The sequence below is a fragment of the Somniosus microcephalus genome, chromosome 2, assembly GCF_052327205.1.
Source record: "Somniosus microcephalus isolate GS21.2 chromosome 2, FLI_Smic_1.0, whole genome shotgun sequence".
NCBI lineage: Eukaryota > Metazoa > Chordata > Chondrichthyes > Squaliformes > Somniosidae > Somniosus > Somniosus microcephalus.
This window is the reverse complement of record NC_140988.1, coordinates 95297278-95324298: the sequence shown is the minus strand read 5'-3', so window position 1 is coordinate 95324298 and position 27021 is coordinate 95297278. Positions and strand designations below refer to the sequence as shown.

At 46.8% G+C, this 27021-nt stretch overlaps 1 protein-coding gene across 4 annotated transcripts in view; it reads left to right on the top strand.

The window, feature by feature from the left end:
- Positions 1-5738: 5738 nt before the first annotated feature.
- Positions 5739-27021, top strand: part of LOC147122817 (tetratricopeptide repeat protein 29-like) — a 547513-nt gene continuing 526230 nt past the window's right edge. Inside the window, exons 1-2 of one of the 4 annotated variants that reach the window (XM_086011402.1) lie at positions 5739-5935; positions 12411-12568. In XM_086011402.1, coding sequence (XP_085867528.1) covers positions 12459-12568 — 110 coding nt within the window. In that variant the 5' untranslated portion in view covers positions 5739-5935; positions 12411-12458. The remainder of the gene's footprint in view (positions 5936-12410; positions 12569-27021) is intronic. The other 3 variants (XM_086011395.1, XM_086011389.1, XM_086011430.1) reach the window with 3 other exon arrangements.

Here is a 27021-nt window from a genome sequence, read left to right as displayed (position 1 = left end):
GGGCCACGTCCAGCGATCGCGCAGTGGCCACTGCCTTTTTTAAGTCCAGGACCTCCTTCTCCAGCAGTCTCTGCCGGATATAATTCAATTTGAGGCCCGTGATGAAGGAATCGCGGACCAATTCGTCAGAGTATCCGTTGGCCGTCACGGCCTTGCAGTTACAGTCCCGGACCAGGTCCTTTAGGCCCTGTAAGAAATCGTCCATTGATTCCTCTGGTCGCTGCCTGCGTGTAGCCAGCAGATGTCTGGCGTACACTTCGTTTACCGGCCTCTGGTATTGGGCCTTCAGGATAGTGATGGCCTCCGTGTAAGAGGTGGCGTCCCGGATGAACGAATAAATCCGATGACTTACGCGAGTAGTCAGTAGACTCAGTTTATCTACCTCGCTAGCGGATGAGGCCCCCGCGAAGAGTTCGAAGCATTTGAGCCAGTGTCCAAATTGATTTGATGCTTCAGCAGAATGTGGATCCAAGTCCAGACGCTCTGGTTTTAGGAGTCGATCCATCCTAGTATTCTTTAGTGATTAAAATTGATGGGCCTTCAATAACCACAAAACTAGAAGTTATAGACTTAAACAAGTTGGCTTTTAATCACCAAGATCAGAGCTAACATCTCAACACGCCAACTGGTTCACAGGAATGAGTCATACAGATCCTGGGATCTTTATGTAAGAGAAGTCAGGGGCGGAGCCAAGAGCCAAGACCTGGAACCTCCCAGGTTAGTCGGGAAAGAGGAAGTGAAACTATACACAGTGGGGGAGGGTAATATACATGAGTGCAAAATGAATACAGGATCAAGACAAACAGATTTCATTACACTTATAAAATTCTAACAGGACTAGACAGACTAGAAGCAGGAAGGATGTTCCCGATGGCTGGGGTGTCCAGAACCAGTGGTCTCAGTCTAAGGATAAGCCATTTAGGACAGAGATGAGGAGGAATTTCTTCACCCAGAGAGTGGTGAACCTGTGGAATTCTCTACCACAGAAGGCAGGTGAGGCCAGTTCATTAAAAGATTCAAGAAGGAGTTAGATATATTTCTTAGGGCTAAAGGGATCAAGGGATTTGGGGAGAAGGCAGGGACAGGGTACTGAACTTGGATGATCAGCCATGATCTCATTGAATGGCGGAGCAGGCTCGAGGGGCCGAATGGCCTACTCCTGCTCCGATCTTCTATGTTTCTATGTTTAATATCTGCAGCTGTATTTTTTTCAAAACAGTAAACTACACAAAGTACGCCAAGTCTTTTCTTAAAACAAGTAAAATTTGATGCCTCCAGATATTAGTTGAAGTAATTTTAGATTGTACTTTTCTAACTTTGCATCCCCTATCGCTGACCAGGGTAAGTGGTTCTCTTGCTGCTGGCCTAGTACAATAGACACAAACATGGGCGTTTTGCTAGTCAACCCCAAATATCAAACGAAAAGAAAGTCTTGTGTAGGACATGCACTTCCTGTACACATTACCTCTACGTTCTGTGACATGATTTTTGAGTCATGCTTTCTAAGTCAACATTTTATAATGGGAAAATCTTATGTAAATGTTTTGCCATCATCCTTTATTGATTGGCTCAGAGTAAAATAGCAGGGAATTAAAAATAAAGACTTAGGGAATTATTCGGCGTCATTATTTAAAAGGATAGCTGTAACTATTGTCACGAACAGCTGCCCCTGCCCTCGGGTCGGAGCTGATTCTTGGGGCTGCGGGCCCTCCCACAGCACCCGGCTGCCCTCGCTCTCAGGTCGAGGCTGATTCTCAATGCTGCCCTCGAGTCTAACAGGACTAGACAGACTAGATGCAGGAAGGATGTTCCCGATGGCCGGGGAGTCCAGAACCAGGGGTCGCAGTCTAAGGATAAGGGGTTAGCCATTTAGGACAGAGATGAGGAGGAATTTGTTCACCAGAGAGTGGTGAACCTGTGGAATTCTCTACCACAGAAGACAGTTGAGGCCAATTCATTAAAGATATTCAAGAAGGAGTTAGATATATTTCTTAAGGCTAAAGGGATCAAGGGGTATGGGGAGAAAGCAGGGACAGGGTACTGAATTTGGATTAGCAACAGAAAATGCTGGAAAAACTCAGCAGGTCAGGCAACATCCGTGGAGAGAAATTTGAGTTGACGTTTCGGGTCGAACCCTTCTTCAAAGCTGGAAAGAAAAGAAAATAGATCGAAGGCAGGGCTGCGATCGGGCAAAAGAATTAACAGAAACAAAAGAAGCAAAAGAGACAATAAAAGGTATTCGAAGCTAGACGAGGCGGTAATAGACTGAGATTAGGTGTGAAGTGTACTGGCAGGGCAAGAGATAGCTGCCAGGTGTGAGAGAGAAACAAAAGGAAAGGCGGGGGGGAAGGAGTGGAAAAATTACAAGAAAAAATGTAATAGGGGCCGAGGTTATGATCTGAAATTGTTGAACTCGATATTGAGTCCGGAAGGCTGCAGAGTGCCTAATCGGAAGATGAGGTGCTGTTCCTCGAGTTTACGTTGAGCTTCCGTGGAACAATACAAGAGGCCAAGGACGGTGAGGTCCGAGTGGGAATGGAGCGGTGAATCAAAATGACAGGCGACCGGAAGCTCGGGGTCACCCTTACGGGCTGAACGGAGGTGTTCCGCAAAGAGGTCACCCAATCTGCGTTTGATCTCCCCAATGTAGAGGAGACCGCATCGTGAGCAGCGAATACAGTATACTAGATTGCGAGAAGTACAAGTAAATCGCTGTTTCACCTGGAAGGGGTGTTTGAGGCCCTGGACAGTGGGAAGGTATAGGGACAGGTGGTACATCTCCTCCGCTTGCATGGGAAGGTGCCAGGCGAAGTGGAAGGGCTGTTAGGGGTGATAGAGGAGTGGACTATGGTGTCTCGGAGGGAGTGGTCCCTACGGAATGCTGAAAGGGGAGGGGAGGGGAAGATACGTTTGGTGGTGGGATCACTTTGGAGGTAGCGGAAATGCCGGAGGATGATCCGTTGAATGACTGTATCGGTGCCGTTTCCTGCTCTCGCCCCGAACTTGACAATTTCATTCACTTTGCCTCCAATTTCCACCCTTCCCTCACCTTCACATGGTCCATCTCTGACTCTTCCCTTCCCTTCCTCGACTTCTCCGTCTCCATCTCTGGGGATAGGTTATCGACCAATATTCACTACAAGCCCACTGACTTCCACAGCTACCTGGACTACACTTCCTCCCACCCCGCTTCCTGTAAGGACTCTATTCCATTCTCCCAGTTTCTCCGTCGTATCTGCTCCGACGATGCTACCTTCCACACCAGTGCTTCAGACATGTCTTCCTTTTTCCGCAACCAAGGATATCCCTCTACCGTGGTTGACACTGCCCTCGACCGTGTCAGTTCTATCTCCCGCACTTCTGCCCTCACCCCTGCCCCTCCCTCCCGGAACCACGATAGGGTTCCCCTTGTCCTCACCTTTCACCCCACCAGCCTCCACATTCAACGGATCATCCTCCGGCATTTCCGCTACCTCCAAAGTGATCCCACCACCAAATGTATCTTCCCCTCCCCTTTCAGCATTCCGTAGGGACCGCTCCCTCCGAGACACCCTAGTCCACTCCTCTATCACCCCTAACAGCCCTTTCCCTTCGCCTGGCACCTTCCCGTGCAAGCGGAGATGTAACACCTGCCCCTATACCTCCCCCCTTCCCACTGTCCAGGGCCCCAAACACCCCTTCCAGGTGAAACAGCGATTTACTTGTACTTCTCGCAATCTAGTATACTGTATTCGCTGCTCACGATGTGGTCTCTACATTGGGGAGACCAAACGCAGATTAGTCATAGAGTCATAAAGTTATACAGCACAGAGGCCCTTCGGCCCATCGTGTCTGCGCCGTCCATCAAGCCCTGTCCAATCTAATCCCATTTTCCAGCATTTGGTCCATAGCCTTGTATGCAATGGCATTTCAAGTGCTCATCCAAATGCTTCTTGAATGTTGTGAGGGTTCCTGCCTCTACCACCCTTTCAGGCAGTGAGTTCCAGACTCCAACCACCCTCTGGGTGAAAAAGTTCCTCCTCAAATCCCCTCTAAACCTCCTGCCCCTTACCTTGAATCTATGCCCCCTTGTATTGACCCCCCTACTAAGGAGAAAAGTTCCTCTTTATCTACCCTATCTATGCCCCTCATCATTTTGTACACCTCAATCAGGTCCCCCCTCAGCCTTCTTTGCTCCAAGGAAAACAACCCCAGCCTGTTTAGTCTTTCTTCATAGCTGAGGCGCTCCATCCCAGGTAACATCCTGGTGAATCTTCTCTGCACCCTCTCCAAAGCAATCACATCCTTCCTATAGTGAGGCGACCAGAACTGCACACAGTACTCCAGCTGTGGCCTTACCAGCGTTTTGTACAGCTCCATCATAACCTCCCTGCTCTTATATTCTATGCCTCGGCTAATGAAGGCAAGTATCCCATATGCCTTTTTAACCACCTTAACTTAGATTGGGTGACCGCTTTGTGGAACACCTCCGTTCAGTCCGTAAGGGTGACCCCGAGCTTCCGGTCGCCTGTCATTTTAATTCACTGCTCCATTCCCACTCGGACCTCACCGTCCTTGGCCTCTTGTATTGTTCCACGGAAGCTCAACGTAAACTCGAGGAACAGCACCTCATCTTCCGATTAGGCACTCTGCAGCCTTCCGGACTCAATATCGAGTTCAACAATTTCAGATCATAACCTCGGCCCCTATTACATTTTTTTTTGTAATTTTCCCACTCCTTCCCCCCCCACTTTCCTTTTGTTTCTCTCTCACACCTGGCAGCTATTTCTTGCCCTGCCAGTACACTTCACACCTAATCTCAGCCTATTACCATCTCGTCTAGCTTCGAATACCTTTTATTGTCTCTTTTACTTCTTTTGTTTCTTTTAATTCTTTTGTCCGATCGCAGACCTGCCTTCGATCTATTTTCTTTTCTTTCCAGCTTTGAAGAAGGGTTCGACCCGAAACGTCAACTCAAATTTCTCTCCACGGATGTTGCCTGACCTGCTGAGTTTTTCCAGCATTTTCTGTTGTTATTTTGGATTTCCAACATCTGCAGTATTTTGCTATCGTACTGAATTTGGATGATCAGCCATGATCTCATTGAATGGCGAAGCAGGCTCGAGGGGCCGAATCGCCTACTCCTGCTCCTATCTTATATGTATGTGATTCTCAAGGCTGGGGGCCCTCCCTTAGCACCCGGCTGCACTCGCCCTCGGGGAGGCCCTCCCTCAGCACCCCGGCTGCACTCGCCCTCGGGGAGGCCCTCCCTCAGCACCCCGGCTGCACTCTCCCTCGGGTCGGGCCTGATTCCCGAGGCTGGGGGCCCTCCCTCAGCACCCAGCTGCCCTCGCCCTCGGGGCTGATTCTCGAGGCTGTTCTCGCCCTCGGGCCGGGGCTGATTCTCGAGGCTGGGGGCTCTCCCTCAGCACCCGGCTGCCCTCGCCCTCGGGGCTGATTCTCGAGGCTGCTCTCGCCCTCGGGCCGGGGCTGATTCTCGAGGCTGGGGGCTCTCCCTCAGCACCCGGCTGCCCTCACCCTCGGGGCTGATTCTCGAGGCTGCTCTCGCCCTCGGGCCGGGGCTGATGGCTCTCCCTCAGCACCCGGCTGCCCTCGCCCTCGGGGCTGATTCTCGAGGTTGCCCTCGCCCTCAGGGCGGGGCTGATTCTCGAGGCTGCTCTCGCCCTCGGGGCGGGGCTGATTCTCGAGGCTGCCCTCGGGAAGGGGCTGATTCTCGAGGCTGGGGGCCCTCCGTCAGCACCGGGCTACCGCTCGCGTGCCCTGGTTCCCGCTTTCCCGAGAGCGCTCGCGCGGCCGTTGTCAGGGAGACGGTGCTGGGCGCGGTGACTCACAGCAACAAGAGGCCGGCGGCTGGCAGCGCCTGCTTGTTTCATCAAATCTCCGCTCCGCTGCTGACCCAGTTTGCTACTTTGCCCTTCTTTCCCGCCCCGAATCGGTGAGTTGCGTTAAATTCTATTTGTTTTGTAAATATTTTCTTTCGAGTGAAAGGCCCGGTGTCTCACGCGCAGGACACTTGGTTTCTGCCAAACAATTTCAACGTTTTAGAGCTCGGCCCTGAGTCCCGTGTTTGGTAACTTTTACTGTACCTTCTTTGCATTTTAATATTTAATCTTTAAATTGTTTAACTAATTATCGCTGCTAATGCTTATACATCTAATTTCTATTACTGTGCCTTCCTTAAACCAATTACTGACAATTGCTCAGGCAATCTTCAAGTAAATTACAAGTCAAGTGTGGCTTTAAAATTTTTTTTTCCTGAAGTTAATTAGAAACTATCTTCTGTGGCGGGGGAAACTTTCTCAGAAGACAAGAATTGCCTGATTTTCTACTTTTTAAGTGACAGAGAAATTTGCATGTGCAACAGCATAACATCTGAAATCCGCTAGACATATCCCAAAATATTTTAGGAGGCAATTTTGACATCATGTCGAGTATAACTGCCACCTGGAGAGTGTGATGCTTCAACCTGCACTGTCTAATTTAAATTTTAACTGCTGGGAGGGGATCTCTGTGCATGCATGCATGTGTAGAGCTTTAGCCTGAACAATTCCAATTTGAGCAAGGCAGTATAAACGAGGCACAGTACCCTGTACTAGATAGCTAGCATTGATATTACAGCTACCAGTCTAGCAGCAGCATTTTAATGCAGGGGACATAATTAAGCTCTAACATGATCTGAGTGAGTGAATAATGGTGCAAGAGCCAGTCAGCAGCAATTTTGATTGCATACCTATCTAAACTTATTCTTTATCTTCCCAGGATCTTGGTCTTTAGGGAATCATGTAAAAAGTCACACAACACCAGGTTATAGTCCAACAGCTTTATTTGAAATCACAAGCTTTCGGAGCGCTGCTCCTTCTTCAGGTGAAGTGGAGAAATGCATAAAGACACAGCTTATATAGTCAGAGAATCATGTCAGATGTTTACAGGTAACCTTTCCAACTGCCATTAATCACACCTCGGCAGAGAGATAATCACAGCAGTCAAAGGTGTGAATGGTGTCCAAACAGGTCAGTCAGGGAAACATTACATCAAAGAACAATGAGGTGGGGTCACAAGGGGTCAAATATTGCAGATGCTGGGGTCTGTATGAAAAACAAAAAAACAGACAAAAAACATTTTTTTTTTTGGCTGGAAATCACAGCAGGTCCAGCCGCATCCGTGTAGAGAGAACAAGCCAATGTCGACTCGAGTCGTGTAGAGAGAACAAGCCAATGTCGACAGAGGAATTCATCAAGAGAATGAGGCTCCGGGAATTCTTCCACAAATCCCAAGATGTCAGCAGCGAACCCAATGAGACAATCAATGATCCGGAACAGCAGACAGAGGGATCCGCAGTGCAGCAACCGAAGAAGAAAGAGTCAAATTGGACCCCTCCGGAGGGTCGCTGCCCTAAGCTTGACATGTATGCTCAAGCTGTCAGGAGATGCATCAACGCCAGATTCATCAGCCGCACTCACAAGACAGTCCAGAATGTCACCCGAGCACAACGCAACGCCATCCACGCTCTCCAGACCAACCGCAACATCGTCATCAAACCAGCAGACAAAGGAGGAGCCATCGTCATACAGAACAGAACGGACTATTGCAAAGAAGTATACCGACAACTGGACAACCAGGAACACTACAGACAGTTACCCGCAGATCCGACCAAAGAACACACCCGCCAACTCAACAGACTGATCAAAACCTTCGACCCAGACCTTCAAAGCATCCTACATGCTCTCATCCCACGTACTCCCCGCGTGGGAGACTTCTACTGCCTCCCAAAGATACACAAAGCCAACACACCTGGACGTCCTATCGCATCAGGCAACGGAACCCTGTGTGAGAACCTCTCTGGATATGTCGAGGGCATCCTGAAACCCATCGTACAGGGAACCCCCAGCTTCTGTCGCGACACTACAGACTTCTTACAGAAGCTCAGCACCCACGGACCAGTTGAACCAGGAACACTCCTCGCCACGATGGACGTCTCGGCACTCTACACCAGTATCCCCCACGATGACGGCATCGCTGCGACAGCCTCAGTACTCAACACCAACAACAGCCAATCTCCAGACGCCATCCTACAACTCATCCGCTTCATCCTTGACCACAATGTCTTCACCTTCGACAACCAGTTCTTTACCCAAACACACGGAACAGCCATGGGGACCAAATTCGCACCCCAATACGCAAACATCTTCATGCACAAGTTCGAGCAAGACTTCTTCGCTGCACAGGATCTCCAACCAACGCTATACACCAGATACATCGACGACATTTTCTTCCTATGGACCCACGGCGAAGAATCACTGAAAAGACTACACGATAACATCAACAAGTTCCATCCCACCATCAAACTCCCCATGGACTACTCCTCAGAATCAATCTCATTCCTGGACACACGAATCTCCATCAAAGACGGACACCTCAGCACTTCACTCTACCGCAAGCCCACGGACAACCTCACGATGCTTCACTTCTCCAGATTCCACCCTAACCACGTTAAAGAAGCCATCCCTTATGGACAAGCCCTGCGAATACACAGGATCTGCTCAGACGAGGAGGAACGCGATGGACACCTACAGACACTGAAAGACGCCCTTGTAAGAACGGGATATGACGCTCGACTCGTCAATCGACAGTTCCGACGGGCCACAGCGAAAAATCGCATAGACCTCAGAAGACAAACACGGGACACAACCAACAGAGTACCCTTCGTCGTCCAGTACTTCCCCGGAGCGGAGAAACTACGCCATGTTCTTCGCAGCCTTCAACATGTCATCGATGACGACGAACACCTCGCTAAGGCCATCCCCACGCCTCCACTACTCGCTTTCAAACAGCCGCCTAACCTCAAACAGACCATCGTTCGCAGCAAATTACCCAGCTTTCAGGAGAACAGCGACCACGACACCACACAACCCTGCCACAGCAACCTCTGCAAGACATGCCAGATCAGCAACACAGATACCATCATCACACGTGAGGACACCACCCACCAGGTACATGGTACATACTCATGTGACTCGGCCAACGTTGTCTACCTCATACGTTGCTGGAAAGGATGCCCCGGAGCATGGTACATCGGCGAGACCATGCAGACACTGCGACAACGGATGAACGGACACCGCGCAACAATCACCAGGCAGGAGTGTTCCCTCCCAGTCGGGGAACACTTCAGCAGTCAAGGACATTCAGCCTCCGATCTTCGGGTAAGCATTCTCCAAGGTGGCCTTCGAGACACACGACAACGCAAAATCGTCGAGCAGAAACTGATAGCCAAGTTCCGCACCCATGAGGACGGCCTTAACCGAGATCTTGGGTTCATGTCACGCTACATGTAACCCCACCTGATGCAGGGTCATCCAGACTCGAGTCGACATTGGCTTGTTCTCTCTACACGGATGCAGCTGGACCTGCTGTGATTTCCAGCCAAAAAAAAAAAATGTTTTTTGTCTTTTTTTGTTTTTCATACAGACCCCAGCATCTGCAATATTTGACCCCTTGTGACCCCACCTCATTGTTCTTTGATGTAATGTTTCCCTGACTGACCTGTTTGGACACCATTCACACCTTTGACTGCTGTGATTATCTCTCTGCCGAGGTGCGATTAATGGCAGTTGGAAAGGTTACCTGTAAACATCTGACATGATTCTCTGACTATATAAGCTGTGTCTTTATGCATTTCTCCACTTCACCTGAAGAAGGAGCAGCGCTCCGAAAGCTTGTGATTTCAAATAAAGCTGTTGGACTATAACCTGGTGTTGTGTGACTTTTTACATTTGTCCACCCCAGTCCAACTCCGGCATCTCCACACTTTAGGGAATCAGATACAGAGTTGTACCATTCAGCATAGGACTCTCTGTCAGTGAAAGTAACAGTCAGCTTTGGCCTCAAACCTGCTTCAATCTCTCTCCAGATATGCTGTGATGCTGATCCATGGAGATGGTGCAGTAGAATGGTTAGGAGTTCATACTCCTCACAATCACCTCTTGCATTACCATTTCCATTTCAGAGGGGCCTGTTTTGTCGCTTGCCTATAGAGCTATGCCTACATATGGAATTCCCTTTCACTTCATTTTTGCCTTTTTTTTAGCCCACTTCTACTTTACTCCTAACAAAGACTGCCAATGAGTGGAAATTATTTTTGAGCTTTTCCTGAAGCCAGAATATTTTTGTCTCCCTGACATTTCCCTCTAATTAATTGTCCCTTTCCCTCTAAATTTCACCTACATACAATTTTCCACCACTAATGTAGTCCTGGCACCCATCCAAATCTGTGAATAATTTACATGAATTTACCTCAAAGTTGAGTGCTATTGCCACATTACCATTATGTTGAGATTTGTACTATTTCTTAACCAGTTAGAACTGACTAAATTGGACCCCATATTTTTGACTACAACTTGAATTTTGATCTCCATAACAAGCAAATGTGTGAAAGATCCAGGACATAAAACAATATCTCTACCAGGGATAAACCATTCTTAATTGAGACAAGGATAAAGAGGCAATGGAAATTTCTCCACATTGAGCTAAACAGAGAGTAGGAATACATGGGTCATTTTTGGGCTGGCAGACTGTACCTAGTGGGGTACTGCAAGGATCAGTGCTTGGGCCTCAGCTATTTACAATCTATATTAATGACTTAGATGAGGGAACTGAGTGTACTGTATCAAGTTTGCTGACGATACAAAGCTAGGTGGGAATGTAAGCTGTGAGGAGGATGCAAAGGGATAAAGACAGGTTAAGTGAGTGGGCAAGAACATGGCAGCTGGAATATAATGTGGAGAAATGTGAAGTTATCCACTTTTTGGTAGGAAAAATAGAAAAGCAGAATATTTTTTAAATGGTGAGAGATTGGGAAATGTTGGTATTCAGAGGGACCTGGGTGTCCTTGTACACGTATCACAGAAAGTTAACATGCAGGTACAGCAAGCAATTGGGAAAGCAAATGGTATGTTAGCCTTTATTACAAAAGGATTGAAGTATAAGAGTAAAGTAGTCTTACTGCAATTATATAGGGCCCTGGTGAGACCACCGCTGGAATACTGTGTACAGTTTTGATCTTACCTTAGAGGGAGTGCAACGAAGGTTCACTAGAGTGATTCCTGGGATGGGAAGGATTCTCCTCAGGAGAGATTGAGTAGACTAGGCCTATGTTCCCTAGAGTTTAGAAGAATGAGAGGTGATTTCATTTAAACGTATAACGATGCTGGGAGGATGTTTCCCCTGGCTGAGGAGTCTAGAACTAGGGGGGTGATTTTGCCAATGGGGGCACGTTGGAGGCGGGACTGCTGCTTGGCGGGTCGATGTCCCGCCTCCATCGATTTGTGGCCAACCCACGCTATTTTCCCTTGATTGACCTTGTTAAGCCCACCCAATGGGCTTATCAGGCCAATTAGGGAAAGCTGGTTAGAGAGAACGTCAACGTATGACGTTTCATCTGTCAAATTTTTGACAGATGAATTGTCATCGTTTGACCACTCTGTGAAGCTGACATTCTCTGTAGTTTGATGAGTTCTTGAATTCAAGACCTCATCAAACCTCTTTCTTTTGCAGAAATTAGATGGTTGTTGCATTGGAGAATGCAACGGCCATCTGATATCTCTGCCGCGGAGGTGTGAGACTCTCCGCATACCCACCGATTTGAAGTCTGCAAGAAGAAACAAAGGTAAGTACACTTTTTTTCTAAGACTTTCCACTTACCTCAGATACTCACCTCTCCACACTTGCACCCATCACTCCCCTCCACAGCACACTTTTGGACCCCTCCGACCCCACAGACCCACTACTCGTTTCAGAGCCATCGGGAAGCCCGCACTTTTGTGGGTAAAATGGGGATAATCCTCTTATCTGCCTGTTAACTACCTGTTAATAGGCAGATGAGTGGCACTAATCCCCTTCCCGCCTCCAAGGAGGCGGGACCTGGTGCGGGCCGGCTACCTTCCTCCTGGCAGGATGGCACGGAGGCAGTTTGGGAGGCAGGTTGGGCACCCGCCCCCAAATTCTGCCATTTTCCCGGCAGTCCCACCTCCATACCCGCTTCCCCAGGGCTGGCAAGATCGTGCCCTAGGGGGTCACAGTCTCAGAATATGGGGGTGGCCATTTAGGACTGAGATGAGGAGAAATTTCTTCACTCAAAGGGTTGTGAATCTTTGGAACTTTCTACCCCAGAGGGCTGTGGTTACTCAGTCGTTGAGTATATTCCAGACAGAGATCGATAAATATTTGGATACTAAGGGAACCAAGGGATATGGGGATAGTGTGGGATGGTGGAGTTGAGGTAGAAGATCAGCCATGTATTATTGAATGGCGGAGCAGGCTCGAAGGGCTGAATGGACTACTCCTGCTCCTATTTCTTATATTATGTTCTTGCCATTATGTTCTTGCCATTATGTCATTTTCTCTGTTTATTGTAGGCGTTCAATATTTGCAGAGTTTTCTGTCTACCCTACTACAAAGTTAAAATGTCAACAGTTGAAAAGCAACATTCAGCAGGGGCACCACCTAATCTGCAGGAACAGCTGCAAAATTGCGATTTACCATTCAGCAGACAATTTCAGAGGCCAACATCTAGGTAAGTGTTCATTTGTGAAAACAAATCTTCTGGACACGTTTTATATTTACATGACGGTACAATTGGAATACACACAAAAATAAACTACTGTAGGAATTCGGGTTGACCTCAGCAGGTATTGGACGAATGCCTACTAAATAATCGAGTTCGACTTCAGGAGAACAATCTAGAAGTTGTTTATTTACAAGAACAGACGAAATACAGCAGGTAAGGCGGCTGGATGCAGGAGCACTGTGAAGTAGGTCTTTCCCCAGCGGGGACGCCACGAGGACTGAGTCTGCAGTCCTCTGGATAGCGTGATGACTCGGCTGTGTTTTCCCGCGCTTCGGGCGTCACGTGACCGCGTCGTGACGTCAGCGCATTCGCCCGCGCTTGGGGCGGTCACGTGACCCGCGCCGATACGTTGGCGTGTTTACCCGGCACTGAGGCTGGCCGTTGCGGCCGAAGTCGCGGGAGCGAGAGGCACCCGGTGCTGCCACTGGCTGAAGCCGCGAGAGCGGGAGGTGCCGGCACCGCAGCTGGCCGATGCGGCCGAAGTCGCGGGCGTGGTAGGCCGAGCTGTGCCGACGGCCGTCGCGTGTGCATCACGTGATGCGCGACGTGACATCAGCGCGTTCGGTCGCGTCTTAAAGGGGCAATGGCCCAAACAGGTAAGTTAAAGGGGCAACGGCCCAAACAGGTAAGTTATGTACATACAAAGGTAAGTTAAAGGGAATTATGTATATACATAGCCAGGGACACCCGGTGGAACTGCCACACTACTTCCATTGTTTAAAATTTATAAATGGAAACCGAGGTTAAAGTTCTTGTCTATAACAAGTTCTATTATGGAAATTGCATACAATTAATATCTATATCTATCTTGTGCTCAAAACAATGATACTGTTAACAGAATTGGGATTGTACTGTATGAGCACGAGCAGTATACCCAATTTCGCAAGATTGCAAGGTAATTATGGATATGGAAGGCTATTTGACCCATATCCATTCATCTGTCTGGAAATATGCTATAGTCTCTCCATTGTGGCATTGTTCGTTAAATGATTCCAGGGCTTTCATCCCTGCTACTGTATTTGCAAGTAAATTCCAAGTGTTAAACATTCTTTGTGTGAAGAAGAACATCCTGATACCAGTCCTAAATTGACCTTTTAGTGATTTGAACCTATGTCTCCTGTCCTTCTCTCACAATTTAGCTTAAAGTAGTATTCTGGATTTATCTTTTCTATTCCCTTAACTATCACCTCTAAGATGCTTCCTTTCTGGATTGAAAAGCCCAAGTTTTTCTCAATTCTTTCCTTATAACTCATTTGACACTAAAGGGTAGATTTTAATTTCTGGCATGGAACAGCCAGACAGTGGGCAGAACGCCACCTATTTCTACCGGCAAGAATTCTGAGTCATTTTGAGGGCCTGGCCTCATTACCACGCAGAAGGGCATCCTGCTGCAGTTTGCTGGACCTGAACTGATACAATATTGGCTGGAAAGAGGAGGGAGGGGCTGGACTGGGAGCAGCCCACAGCATTTCTGCTCCTCCTGGCTCCACAGAAACAATTCTGTATTTTGGCTGTTTCTGCCTCACTACCCAGTACAGGCACATTCTGCCCAGTTTTCCTTGAAATTGCATCTGGGGTCCTATTTAGATCATCAGATACAGGTTTTTATGCAGTAACCAGACTCCTGCTTGATTCTGGCAGGCACCTTGGCTGCCCAACGGAAGGCCCGAAGAAATATGGCTGTGCACGATATCTGAGTGGGAACTTAGCTGTAAGTGCAGTACAACTATTTTAGGGTCACTTCAACCCTGTTTCCACCGGGTGGGCCAAGTTGAAATCAGCCCTTGGATATCAACCTCATGGCTGTTATCTGCACTGACTCTAGCACTTGTATATCTCCCTTGTTTCTTGGTAAACAGAACTGGGCACAATATTCAAGATGTGGTCTGATCAGAACTGCACTCTACTGTTTTGGCTAAGTAGTTTAAGATCCTATTGGCTTTTTTAATTGTTGCTCTACATTGGTTGGACATGTTGGGGTAGAAATTTGTTATGGACTGTTTTCAGGCACGTAACTTTGAGCGTGCACCTAAACTGGGCAATAGAGTTTGGGACTTGGGCCTCATGGTAATAATCACGATGAGCTTCTGGCGCTTATGTTTGGCTTTCTGATCACCTTTCCTCATTGTAATTTGATTTTCATAGCTTTTTGAAAAAAAGTTTTTGAAACAAGCAACCTTTAATTACAATAGCGAAATACTGCGGATGCTGGAAATCCGAAATAACAACAGAAAACGCTGGAAAAACTCAGCAGGCCAGGCAGCATCCGTGGAGAGAGAAACAGAGTTAACGTTTTAGGTTGAAGACCTTTTCGTGAGAACTAGAAATAAGCAGGAAATGGAAAGCAAGTTTAGGGGCTGGGAAAAGGGAGAGGGGATGAAAGAACAAAAGGGAAGGTCAGTGATAAGATAGAAAGCAAGAGCGATTAAGAGACATTGAGAGACATTAAGAGATATTCAAGGCAAGAGGAGGTGGTAATGGGACAGGTTAAGGAATAAAGGATGGCTCGAGATGAAGTGTGAATTGCGCTGGCAGAATAAAAGACAGCTGCCATGTGGGAGGGAAGAAAAAAAGGCCAAACAAAAAGTGTGGGTAAAAAAAGAAAAAATATATATATGTGATAGGGGCTGAGGTTATGATCTGAAATTGTTGAACTCTATGTTGAGTCCAGAGGGCTGTAGCGTGCCTAATCGAAAGATGAGGTGCTGTTCCTCAAGCTTAGGCTGAGCTTCCATGGAACAATGCAAGAGGCCGAGGACGGAGAGGTGTGAGTGGGAATGGGGCGGTGAATTAAAGTGACAGTTGACCAGAAGCTCAGGGTCCCCCTTACGGACTGAACGGAGGTGTTCTGCAAAGCGGTCACCCAATCTGCGTTTGGTCTCCCCAATGTAGAGGAGACCACATCGTGAGCAGCGAATACAGTATACTAAATTGCAAGAAGTACAAGTAAATCGCTGTTTCACCTGGAAGGGGTGTTTGGGGCCCTTAATTACATTCTCTCTCCTCTCCACTCCAATGGTGTTCTGATGGAAGATCCTCATCCTAAACACCAACCCATTTCTTTCACACAGCCCCCTCCTCCACAGAAACCCTGGCACACTTATCCCATTTAGAAATTCTACTCTGTATTCCAATATCCAGGTCATATATATCAAAAAAAGCAGTGGCCCCAGCACTGACTCTTGGGGAACACCACTGTCGACTATCCTCCAGTCTGAAAAACAGCCATTTACCACAACTTGCTGTTTTCTGTCCTTAAGCCAATTCCTTATCCAAGCTGCCACTGACCCACCTATTCCATGAGCCTCAATTTTGTTAACCAGCCTTCTATGTGGTACTTTGTCAAACGCCTTCCGAAAATCCATGTAGACAACCTCCATTGCATTCCCTTCATCAATCCTCCCTGTTACTTCATCAAAAAATTCAATTTGATTAGTCAAACACGCTCTGCCTTTTACAAATCTGTGTTGGCTCTCCTTAATTAGCTTAAACCTCTCCAAGTGCCCGTTATTTTTTCCTTGATTATTGTTTCTAAAACTTTACCCACCACTGATGTTAAACTGACCGGCCTGTAGCTACTAGGATTGTCCTTGCACCCTTTCTTGAACATTGGTGTCACATTTGCCACCTTCCAATCCTCAGACACCTCCCCCGCACCTAGGGAAGATTGGAAAATTATGGCAAGCCCTTCCACTATCTCCTCCCCCAATTCCCTTAGCAATCTGGGATGCAAGCCATCTGGACCAGGCGACTTATCCACTCTAGGCATACCCAGCCTTTCTAGTACATCCTGTCTATCAATTTTCACCTCTTCCATTGCTTCTACGTTTTCCACTGCTACCGATATTTAGCCAGCATCCACCTCCTTAATAAATACTGATACAAAGAATATATGTTTGGCTTTCTGGAGGTGGCGAAACAGGATCTGTCATTGCAGATGTTGGTATGGTTTGGGATCTGTCATGTTGGTAAGGTTAGGGCAAGGGTAACCTATTATGGTGATAATGGGGAGGGAAGAGGTGAGAGCCGACGCACAGGAAATAGGACGGACCTAGTCAGGGGTCCTGTCTACCACAGTGCAGGGGATCCTCAGCTGAGACGACAAAGGAGGACATTTCAGAAGCTCAGGTGTGGAAGGTGGCTTCATCTCTGCAGAGGTGACCAAGATGGCAAAACTAGGAGAATGGAGTCCTTGCAGGAAACGAGGTGATGAAGTATAATTCAGGTAATTGATCTTGCAATAGATGCCAGTGGAAACCACATCCACAGGGGTAGAGAGAGTAAAGTTCTGGTAGGAAAGAGAGATGCCCATTAAAAAATTACTGGAGAGGTGGCAATTTAAAACAAAGTTAATGAAATTCTCTAGATCAAGGTGAGACTAGGAAGCAGAACTGATGCAGTCATCAATGTAATGGTTTTAAAAAAAAAAAAGGTAGGGAGGAGAACTGAGTAGAACTGCAAGAAAGAGTATTCAACATCTACAAAAGATAGGACTAGCTAGGACCCATTATCTAATTATCATAGGCAGAAGAGTCTCTAATTATTATCTGATATGTTGAGAGTTAAAAAATGTGAACTATCTAATTAACAGTTGCCAGACAGGAAGATACCCTGAGGTAAAGAGAGGAAGAGATAGAGAGACAGATGCACAGTCTTTCCTAATTTTAATTCGAGATTAAAAAAAAAAGAAATTAGTTGAATTGAAAGCTCGAATTATCATCTGTGCTTTACTGATGGTTACTGATTAGAATGTTTACATTTTCTTAAAGCTGTGAAAGAGACAAAGAGAAAGAGACAGACTGACGTAAAGTTACATGTGCAGGAACTAATCACAAAATACAAAATTCAGTGTTCACACAAATCCCATAGAAAGTCACTAACCAGTATTGCCAGATGCGGAGGAGCAGGAGTGCTCTTGGGCCCACAAGAAAACTTTGGCCCATTGCTGGCCTCTTCAAGCTCCCCCACTCCACCAGAACTTATGGTGGACGATCAGGAGAAATTCCTGGTGCAGATATCTACTTCTGATTGATGCATCTTTCATACCAGCTTGCTGTGTGTTCTTAGTTCAAAAATGGTAAGGGATATACAGGAAACACTTTTTTTTTATCCGGCACCGACGGGACCGGCGTGGTGCTGGTTGATCAAAAAGTCCGGATTACAGAGAGGTATACTTACCAAGGTACGAGAGCCCCGTACACGGCCACAGGTGCAGGAGCCCCGATTACACGGCACTTATACAGGAGTCCCGGTTACACGGCCACAGATCCAGGAGTCCCTGTTGCATGGCCACAGGTGTAGGAACCCCGGTTACACGGCCACAGATCCAGGAACCCCGGTTACACGGCCACTAATATATAGTAAAACTTGCCTGAACCTACTCCTGAATTTTGCCGGTTAAGGGAGGTTTCCGGATATTTAGGTGCCGGTTAAAAGAGAGTTTCCTGTAAATGAAATACGCCATTCATTTGCAGTTTCATAGAAATTGAAACAGAATTGTGGAAATTAATCATCAAAATAGCACTAAAAAGCAGGTTCGAATGGCCATATGGCCTACTCCTGCTCCTAATTGTTAGGTCCTTCTCTCAGAATTAAAATTAAGAATTGACCCAGCATCAACTGCCGTTTGCGGAAGAGAGTTCCAAACTGTGTAGAAGTGTTTCCTAACTTCACTCCTGAAGGGTCTGGCTGTAATTTTTAGACCATGCCCCCTAGTCCTAGATTCCCCAACCAGTGGAAATAGTTTCTCTCTATCTACCCTATCCATTCCTCTTAATATCTTGAAAACTTCGATCAAATCACCCCTTAATCTACTAAGTTCCAGGCAATACAACCCTAGTTTGAGTAATTTCTCCTTGTAATTTAACCCTTGGAGTCCAGTTATCATTAACACAGGAGAGTGAGGCCTGATGGTGCTTGATGTAGTCCAGCCAGATTTGATGATGAATGGCTAAACCAGTTGTGCACATCAGTTCAAGTCTGTGCTCCTTGGACTTGAGGATGGGAAGATGGGTTCTTACTGGGGGAACAACTAGGATTTGAAAGAGTTAAAATTTAACTGGGGACAAGGGCACAAGGGCATCTATGGTGGAGGTGAGGGAGTGGATGAGCAGATTGACCGCTGCAAAAGTATTGTGGTCAATGGCAGTTGAGTTTGGAAGTGCCGTTGTAAGTGACTTGGGGTAGAGTTTTTTTCCAGGGGCGGATAGAGAAGGAAGTGGAATTGGAAGTGGATAGGGAATGTGGGTACACGTGTTACAAGGAACTGGTCAGAGATAGCCTTGTCTATGATTGAGACCATGCAAGTCGAGCGGTCATGTGATCTAGCACGGTCAAGGAGAAGGTCATGATAATGGGTAGCAGAATTTATATGGAGGAAGTGGTTTATGGATGACAGGAGGGCAGTATAATCACAGGAGAGAAGACAAGGTGAGTTGAGATTGAGATTGGAATTATTGAGGACGAGGAATTGCCTTGTGCAGAGTCTGAGGGAGAATATCCCTAGGAGAAACTTGGGATAGTAGAGAATGAGAATTTTAAAGGACCGGTGAAATTGGAGCAAGTTGAGTTGTTAAAAGGAAGAGAAGATGCCAGAGGAGTGACCAAAGTGTAATTTGGTGATTAGAGCCACATTGCTACCGTGAACAGTGCTACTGTGGACTATAGAGGAAGGGGATTGGTGGGGGGGGGGGGGTGGGGAGAGAGAAAGAGACTTCAGTAAGGGGCATGGGATTAATTAAGAGGGGGGAAATAGAGTATGAGAGTAAGCTTGCAGGGAATATAAAAACTGACTGTAAAAGCTTCTATAGATATGTGAAGAGAAAAAGATTGGTGAAGTCAAGCGTAGGTCCCTTGCAGTCAGAATCAGGGGAATTTATAATGAGGAACAAAGAAATGGCAGACCAATTAAATACATACTTTGGTTCTGCCTTCACAAAGGAGGACACAAATAACCTTCCAGAGATTTCGGGGAACATGGGGTCTAATGAGAGGGAGGAACTGAATGAAATCAGTATTTGTAGGGAAATGGTGTTAGGGAAATTGACGGGATTGAAGGGCGATAAATCCCCAGGGCCTGATAATTTACACCCTAGGGTACTTAAGGAAGTGGCCCTAGAAATAGTAGATGCATATTGAAAATTCTATAGACTCTGGAACAGTTCCCATGGATTGGAGGGTAGCTAATGTAACCCCACTATTCAAAAAAGGTGGTAGAGAGAAAACGGGGAATTATAGACCGGTAAGCCTGACATCGGTTGTGGGGAAAATGCTAGAGTCCATTATAAAAGATGTAATAGCAGAGCACTTGGAAAACAGTGACAGGATCGGACAAAATCAACATGGATTTACAAAAGGTAAATCATGCTTGACTAATCTACTGGAATTTTTTGAGGATGTAACTGGTAGAATAGATAAGGGAGAACCAGTGGATGTGGCGTATTTGGACTTTCAGAAGGCTTTCAATAAGGTCCCGCATAAGAGATTAGTGTGTAAAGTTAAAGCACATGGGATTGGGGGTAAGGTACTGACTTGGATAGAGAACTGGTTGGCAGACAGGAAGCAAAGAGTTGGAATAAACAGGTCTTTTTCCGAGTGGCAGGCAGCGACTAGTGGGGTACCACAGGGATCGGTGCTAGGACCCCAGCTATTCACAATATTTATTAATGATTTTTACGAGGGAACTAGATGTAATATCTCCAAGTTTGCAGACGACACAAAGCTGGGTGGGCGTGTGTGCTGTGAGTAGGATGCCGAGAAACTCCAGTATGATTTGGACAGGTTGGGTGATTGGGCAGATGCAGTATAATGTGGATAAATGCGAGGTTATCCACTTTGGTGGCAATAACAGGAAGGCAGATTATTATCTGAACGGCAATAGATTGGGAGAAGGGGAAGTGCAACGAGACCTGGATGTCCTTGTGCACCAGTCGCTGAAAGTAAGCATGCAGGTGCAGCAGGCGGTTAAGAAGGCAAATGGTATGTTGGCCTTCATAGCGAGAGGATTCGAGTACAGGAGCAAGGATGTCTTACTGCAGTTGTACAGGGCCTTGGTGAGACCACACCTTGAGTATTGTGTGCAGTTTTGGTTGCCTTATCTGAGGAAGGATGTTCTTGCCATGGAGGGAGTGCAGCGAAGATTCACCAGACTGATACCTGGGATGGCAAGAATGACGTATGAGGAAAGATTGGGTCGATTGGGCTTATACTTGCTGGAGTTTAGAAGAATGAGAGGGGATCTCTTTGAAACTTATAAAATTCTAACCGGACTAGACAGACTAGATGCAGGAAGGATGTTCCCGATGGCCGTAGATTCCAGAATCAGGGGTAGGTCTAAAGATAAGGGGTAAGCCATTTAGAACAGAGATGAGGAGGAATTTCTTCACCCAGAGAGTGGTGAACCTGTGGAATTCTCTACCACAAAAGGCAGTCGAGGCCAATTCATTAAATATATTCAAGAAGGAGTTAGATATATTTCTTAAGGCTAAAGGGATCAAGGGATATGGGGAGAAAGCAGGGACAGGGTACTGAATTTGGATGATCAGCCATGATCTCATTGAATGGCGGAGCAGGCTCGAGGGGCCAAATGGCCTACTCCTGCTCCTATCTTCTATGTTTACCTGTGAGCCAAGTTTCAGTCAAAGCCATGGTATCAGTGCAGTCGTCCACAGTAAGGTTGTGGAGACAAGGGCCTTGTTTGCAAGTGGAAGGACATTCTGGAGGGGGCGGGAGCTTCTTGTTGATCTGTTGGCAGAGTCTGAGGAGGTAATGGTCGATTGAATGAGCAAGGCAGAAAGGAGATTGGTGAGATTAGCCCCAGTGGGCGTGCTGGGCGGGAAGGTTGGCGACTGAGGAGGATGGGTTAGTTGGGGTTGCTGCTTGTAAATACGTGGGAATGGGTGCGTCGATGGGCTCCTCGGAGAATGCCAAGAGAGGCACTGAGGATAGCTGTGGGCTCATCCAAATGAGATCCAAGCCTGCGATGGATGCTGGAGAGCAGGAAGGCAGAGGAGTAGTGTTGGGTTGGGGTATGGATTAGGATGTGCTCTGAATACCACCCAAGTTTAGGATATATTCTGACTGGTAGGGCTCAAAGGGTCGGAAACCTGTTGCACACGTTACCTGCCTGTTTTTGCATCTGTCAGATCTTTCAGTATGTCTTCTGCGCTCGTCGAAACAAGGGCACGCATATTCTAAATGAGGCAACAATAACATGAAATCACACATCCCATTTTCTATCATTAACACTTCATTGAATACAAGTCAAGGTTATACAACCTGTGTTCATAATTTAACACTTTAAGCCCTGGTGTATCATTCTGATGAATCTGCGTTGTACCACTCCCAAGACCAATATAACCGTCCTGAGGTTCGGTGCCCAAAACTGATCACAGTACTCCAGATGAGGTCGAACAAAAGCTTTGTATAATTGTAGCATCACTTCCTCACTTTTGAATTCCAGTCCCCTTGAGATGAAGGTCAACATTCCATTAGCCTTTTAGATTACTTTTTGTACCAGTGTACTAGCTTTTAGTGATTTGTGTACATGGACACCTAAATCCTTTTGCTCTTCTACAGTTTCTAGTCTCTCACCATTAAGAAAATAATGGAAGTGACTTTAAATGGCCACAGGAGGTACAGTAAAAAGTCTTGTAATAATTTTATTCCTGACCTATTAACTCTGTATTCTAACCCATTTTCCTTAGTATTTTTGTTGTTCATTACTGATAACTGCTTGAATATCTACCTTTGACTTTCTGCTGGGGATCACATTTCTTCCTCCTTCTCCATTGGGAACAATAAACAATTTGGAGGACAGTGGGGGCTAAATTCAACATCGTTTGGGCCCGTCTTACAGGCATAGAACAGACCCAATGATGTCAAATTTAGCAGCCAACGGTCTGCACCTGATTTGCTGGTACGTTTGGGCTGCCACTAAATTGTCTGGGTTATTTGTTACTCAGGCGGCTCTGGCCTGAAATGAGAACAAGCCTCATTTGTACATTGAAGTGAATGTCTGCACCCATTTTCAGGAAATTCGTGAAGACTAGTCAGAGCTTGCGCTGCACAAACTCTGGCCAGTTATTCAGGCTCTGTAATGGCCGAACCAGCAGCAGCCCTTGGAAGGGCTGCTGGAGGCTGCCAAAGAAACCGGGACGTAAGTTTTTTTTAACAATAAGAGAATGAATCTTTTATAACTACCTGAGAAGAGGCCGGCAGGACCCTTGGCCTTTCTACTGAACAAATTTTTATTAATTTCTCTGCTGATCTCGGTTTTAATTTCTGATTGCTTCATTACATTAATGTGGACCTAGGAGGAGCAGGAGTGCCCTTTGTGCCTCCACAATAGCGTCTTTGACTGCTGCTGTCCCATGCACGCCTCTCTTTCCCCGCCCCCACCCCCCCCCCCCCCCCCCCCGACTGTTGTATCCGTGTGTTAATGGAGACACGGAATGCAGGAGTTGGTTTAACAGGTGTTTACTGAACAAAGTCTGGAGGTGAACTAAAAGATACAAGACGCTATACAGGCTTATATACCCGAGTGGTCACTACCGGTATTACAGTACACAGGGGCTCTTAAAGGTACATACACTACAATTCCTCCCCTTTTAGATAATTAGTACTTAACATTTTCAGTAATCATTAATTAACATGTTTACAAGAACAATAATCTACACATTTGCTGCAGTTAATCAATTATAAGTCAGTCTCTCTGGAGGCTTCCCGACTCGGTCCGGATAACGCCTCGGTGGTGTAGTAGTTTTCGGTGGTGTAGTAGGTTCTTTTGGCAAGGTTGATTCGGCTTGAATGCCAGTGTCGGGTTCATCTGGTTCCAGTGTCACCGGATCGGAGGTGGATACTATGGGTATCTCTGCTTCATCATTAGGCGTATAGAGTTGTGGTGTAGGTTGTCCCTTTTCGGATGACTCTATGATCTGGTCAGCATGGCGCCTTATTATGCTTTCTCCAATGTCCACGGTATACATCAGCGGTCCTAGTCGTGTGCAAATAGTTCCAGGCTGCCATTTCTCGGTACGGTAGTCCCGGGCCAAAACTTGTTGACCTATCTGGAAGGTTCTAGTTGGCCTTTCATTCATGCCTTGAAATTGCCGGTTCTCTACGTCCTTTCTGATGTTTGGCTTGATCAAATCCAGCCGGCATATTAGTCTTTTATTGAAAAACATCATGGCGGGAGTTTGGTTTGTAACCACATGTGTTGCATTCCTGTACGCAAACGAGAAGTTATCTACCTTATGTTGTAGATTTATGTCTTCATTACCCATGGCCTTTATGGCCTTCTTGAAGGTCTGGACAAACCTTTCAGCTAATCCATTGGTGGCGGGATGGTATGGGGCGGACGTGTAGTGCTTAACCCCATTGTTTTTTAAGAACTTCCTGACTTCTTCGGACACAAATTGTGGTCCATTATCAGAACAGATCTGTTCAGGCAGCCCATTCCTGGCAAATATGGCCCTTAATACTGTGATGGTTTTTTCCGTGGTGGTGGAGGACATCTTTATTACCTCCGGCCACTTGGAGTGTGCATCAACCGCGATTAAGAACATTGAGTCCATAAATGGACCAGCAAAGTCGATGTGTACCCTTTGCCATGGAGATGAGGGCCACTCCCATGGATGTAGAGGGGCTTGTGGTGGGGCATTTTGGACCTTCTGGCATCTTGGTCATTTCTTCGATGTCTCCATCGATACCTGGCCGCCACACAAACGCTCTGGCTAGGTTCTTCATTTTTACTCCACCCAGATGCCCCTCGTGAAGCTCCTTTAGCACTTTATCCTGGAGTTTGGGTGGAATCACCACTCTGGATCCACACATCAAGGTTCCTCGGCACACTGACAGCTGTTCTCTTCTTTGCGAGAATGCTGGCAACAGTGGTTCGCCATGTGCTGGCCATCCCTTCACTGTTAAATCGTAGACTCGTGAGAGAGTCGGGTCATTTCTCGTTTCCTTTTCAATGGTAGAATTTGTTACTGGTAGACATTCCACTATGGTTGAGTGGGACATCTCCACTGGGTCCACTGTAGGTGCCTCTTCTACCGTTGGCAACGGTAGGCGCGATAAACCGTCAGCATTCCCATGCTGTTTTGATCCTTTGTATTCTATGTCATATTGGTGTGCCCCTAGGAAAAGGGACCACCTCTGTAGCCTTTGCGCTGTCATAATGGGAACGCCCTTTTTAGGGTTGAATATGGAGACGAGGGGTTGATGGTCAGTCAACAAGGTAAATTTTTGTCCGTGTAGGTAATGGTTGAATTTCTTCACTCCCCACACCAGGCTGAGTGCTTCCCTGTCGATCTGGGCATAGTTACGCTCAGCTGAGTTCAATGAGTGTGACGCAAAAGCTATCGGCCGCTCCGAGCCATCAGGGAATCTATGCGATAATACCGCTCCTACGCCGTAAGGGGATGCATCGCACGCCAGTCTGATTGGCAGTGATGGGTTGTAATGAGCCAACACTTCCTTGGACGTGATCAAGCCTTTGCATTTATGGAAGGCACGTTTACAGTCTTCGCTCCATTTCCAAATTACTCCCGTTTGTAGCAGTGCGTTAAGAGGGTGCAGAACAGTTGACAAGTTCGGTAAAAATTTATGATAGTAATTTATCAATCCCAGGAACGACCTTAATTGTGAGACATTTTCAGGTGCTGGGGCTTTTATGACTGCTTCAATTTTTTCAGGTGACTTATGCAACCCTTCTTCGTTAATTATATGGCCACAATATGATATTTGTTTCTGGAAAAATTCGCACTTGGGGCGATTTGCTCGTAGGCCTCGTTCTCTCAGCCTAGTGAGCACCTGCTCCAAATTGGCAAGGTGCTCGTTGTCGTTTTCTCCTGTTAGAAGGATGTCGTCTAGGTAGCATTGAGTCCCCGGAATCCCTTGCAGGACTTGCTCCATAGCTCTTTGCCAGATAGCTGGAGCTGATGCTACACTGAAAACCAGTCGATTGTACTGGTACAGGCCTTTGTGTGTGTTTATCGTGAGATACTTTTTAGAGGCCTCCTCAACCTCCATCTGTAGATATGCTGTGCCAAGTCAATTTTGGTGAAACGTTTCCCTCCGGATAGTGAGGCGAAAATATCTTCTATCCTCGGAAGAGGATACTGTACCGTGTGAAGGACCGGGTTTACAGTCACCTTGAAGCCCCACAGATGCCAATTTTTCTCTGTTCTTCAGATTTATCATTATTCAACGTTTTCTTCATGACCGGGACGATGGGCGTTGCCCACTCGTTCCAATCTACCTTGGATAACACGCCTGCCTTTTCCAAATTCTCCAGCTCTGCCTCGACTGCTGGACGAATTGCGTATGGCACCGGCCTTGCCTTAAAAAACTTGGGAATTGCCTCATCTTCCACTTTTATTGAGGCGGTGACGCCTTTCAAGGTTCCTAGTTCCTTTTGAAACACTTCTCTGGCGTTGGCCAAGATGTCTTTTAATAGTTCAGGTATGACGTCATCATCATTTTTTTTCTTACTGGTCACCGTCGGTGCCTGAATGGAGTGCCAGTCTAAACGTATTTTCCTGATCCATTCACGTCCCAACAGCGGTGGACCACTATCTTGCAGAACGTATAAATACAACTTCTGTATTTCCTTGCCGTTGTATACAACAGGCACCCTTATTTTTCCTCTGGGGTATACTTTCTGCCCTGTATATGTCTTCAAGATAATGGATGTGTCTTTCAAAGGTATATGCGGAAATAGCCGCTCGTAATCCCGTCGACTTATGACGGTCAGAGCTGATCCTGTATCTAGCTCCATTTTAACTGGGGACCCCGCTATCGTGAGGGTAACCCAAATGGTCTGGTAATCTTCTTTGGCAATTACAGTATGTAATTTGAGACCGCTTAGTCTCTTATTTCCGGAGTCGCTATCGCTCTTCTGGTCTTCGGAGCTACTGTCCGTCATCATTTGTACCTTTCTGTACTTTTCCTTATTGATTTTTTTTCTGTCAGTGGATTTTTTGTTTCCAGATCGGCATACACGTGCAATGTGCCCCATCTTTCCGCATTGCCTGCATGCTTTGTCCTTGAACCAGCAGTCCCTCTGGTCATGGGTGGATCTGCCACAGCGATAACATCTCTCGAAACCCCGTGTCATTTCATGGGTGCTGAAGTCCTGTGGCTTTTGCTGTATCTCTGCAGCTCCTCTTGCTGCTGCTTCGTATGATACAGCCACACTGAAAGCCTTGTCCAGTGTCAAATCTTTCTCAGAAAGTAGCCTTTTCTGTGTTCCTACACTTAGGAGACCGCAGACGAATTTGTCTCGTAGCGAATCTGCCAGTCCTGCCCCGAATTGGCAGTGCTTTGACAGCTTTCTTAATTCGGTGAGGTAATCAGCGTTACTTTCATTCTTGTGCTGATTCCTCCTGAAGAATTTG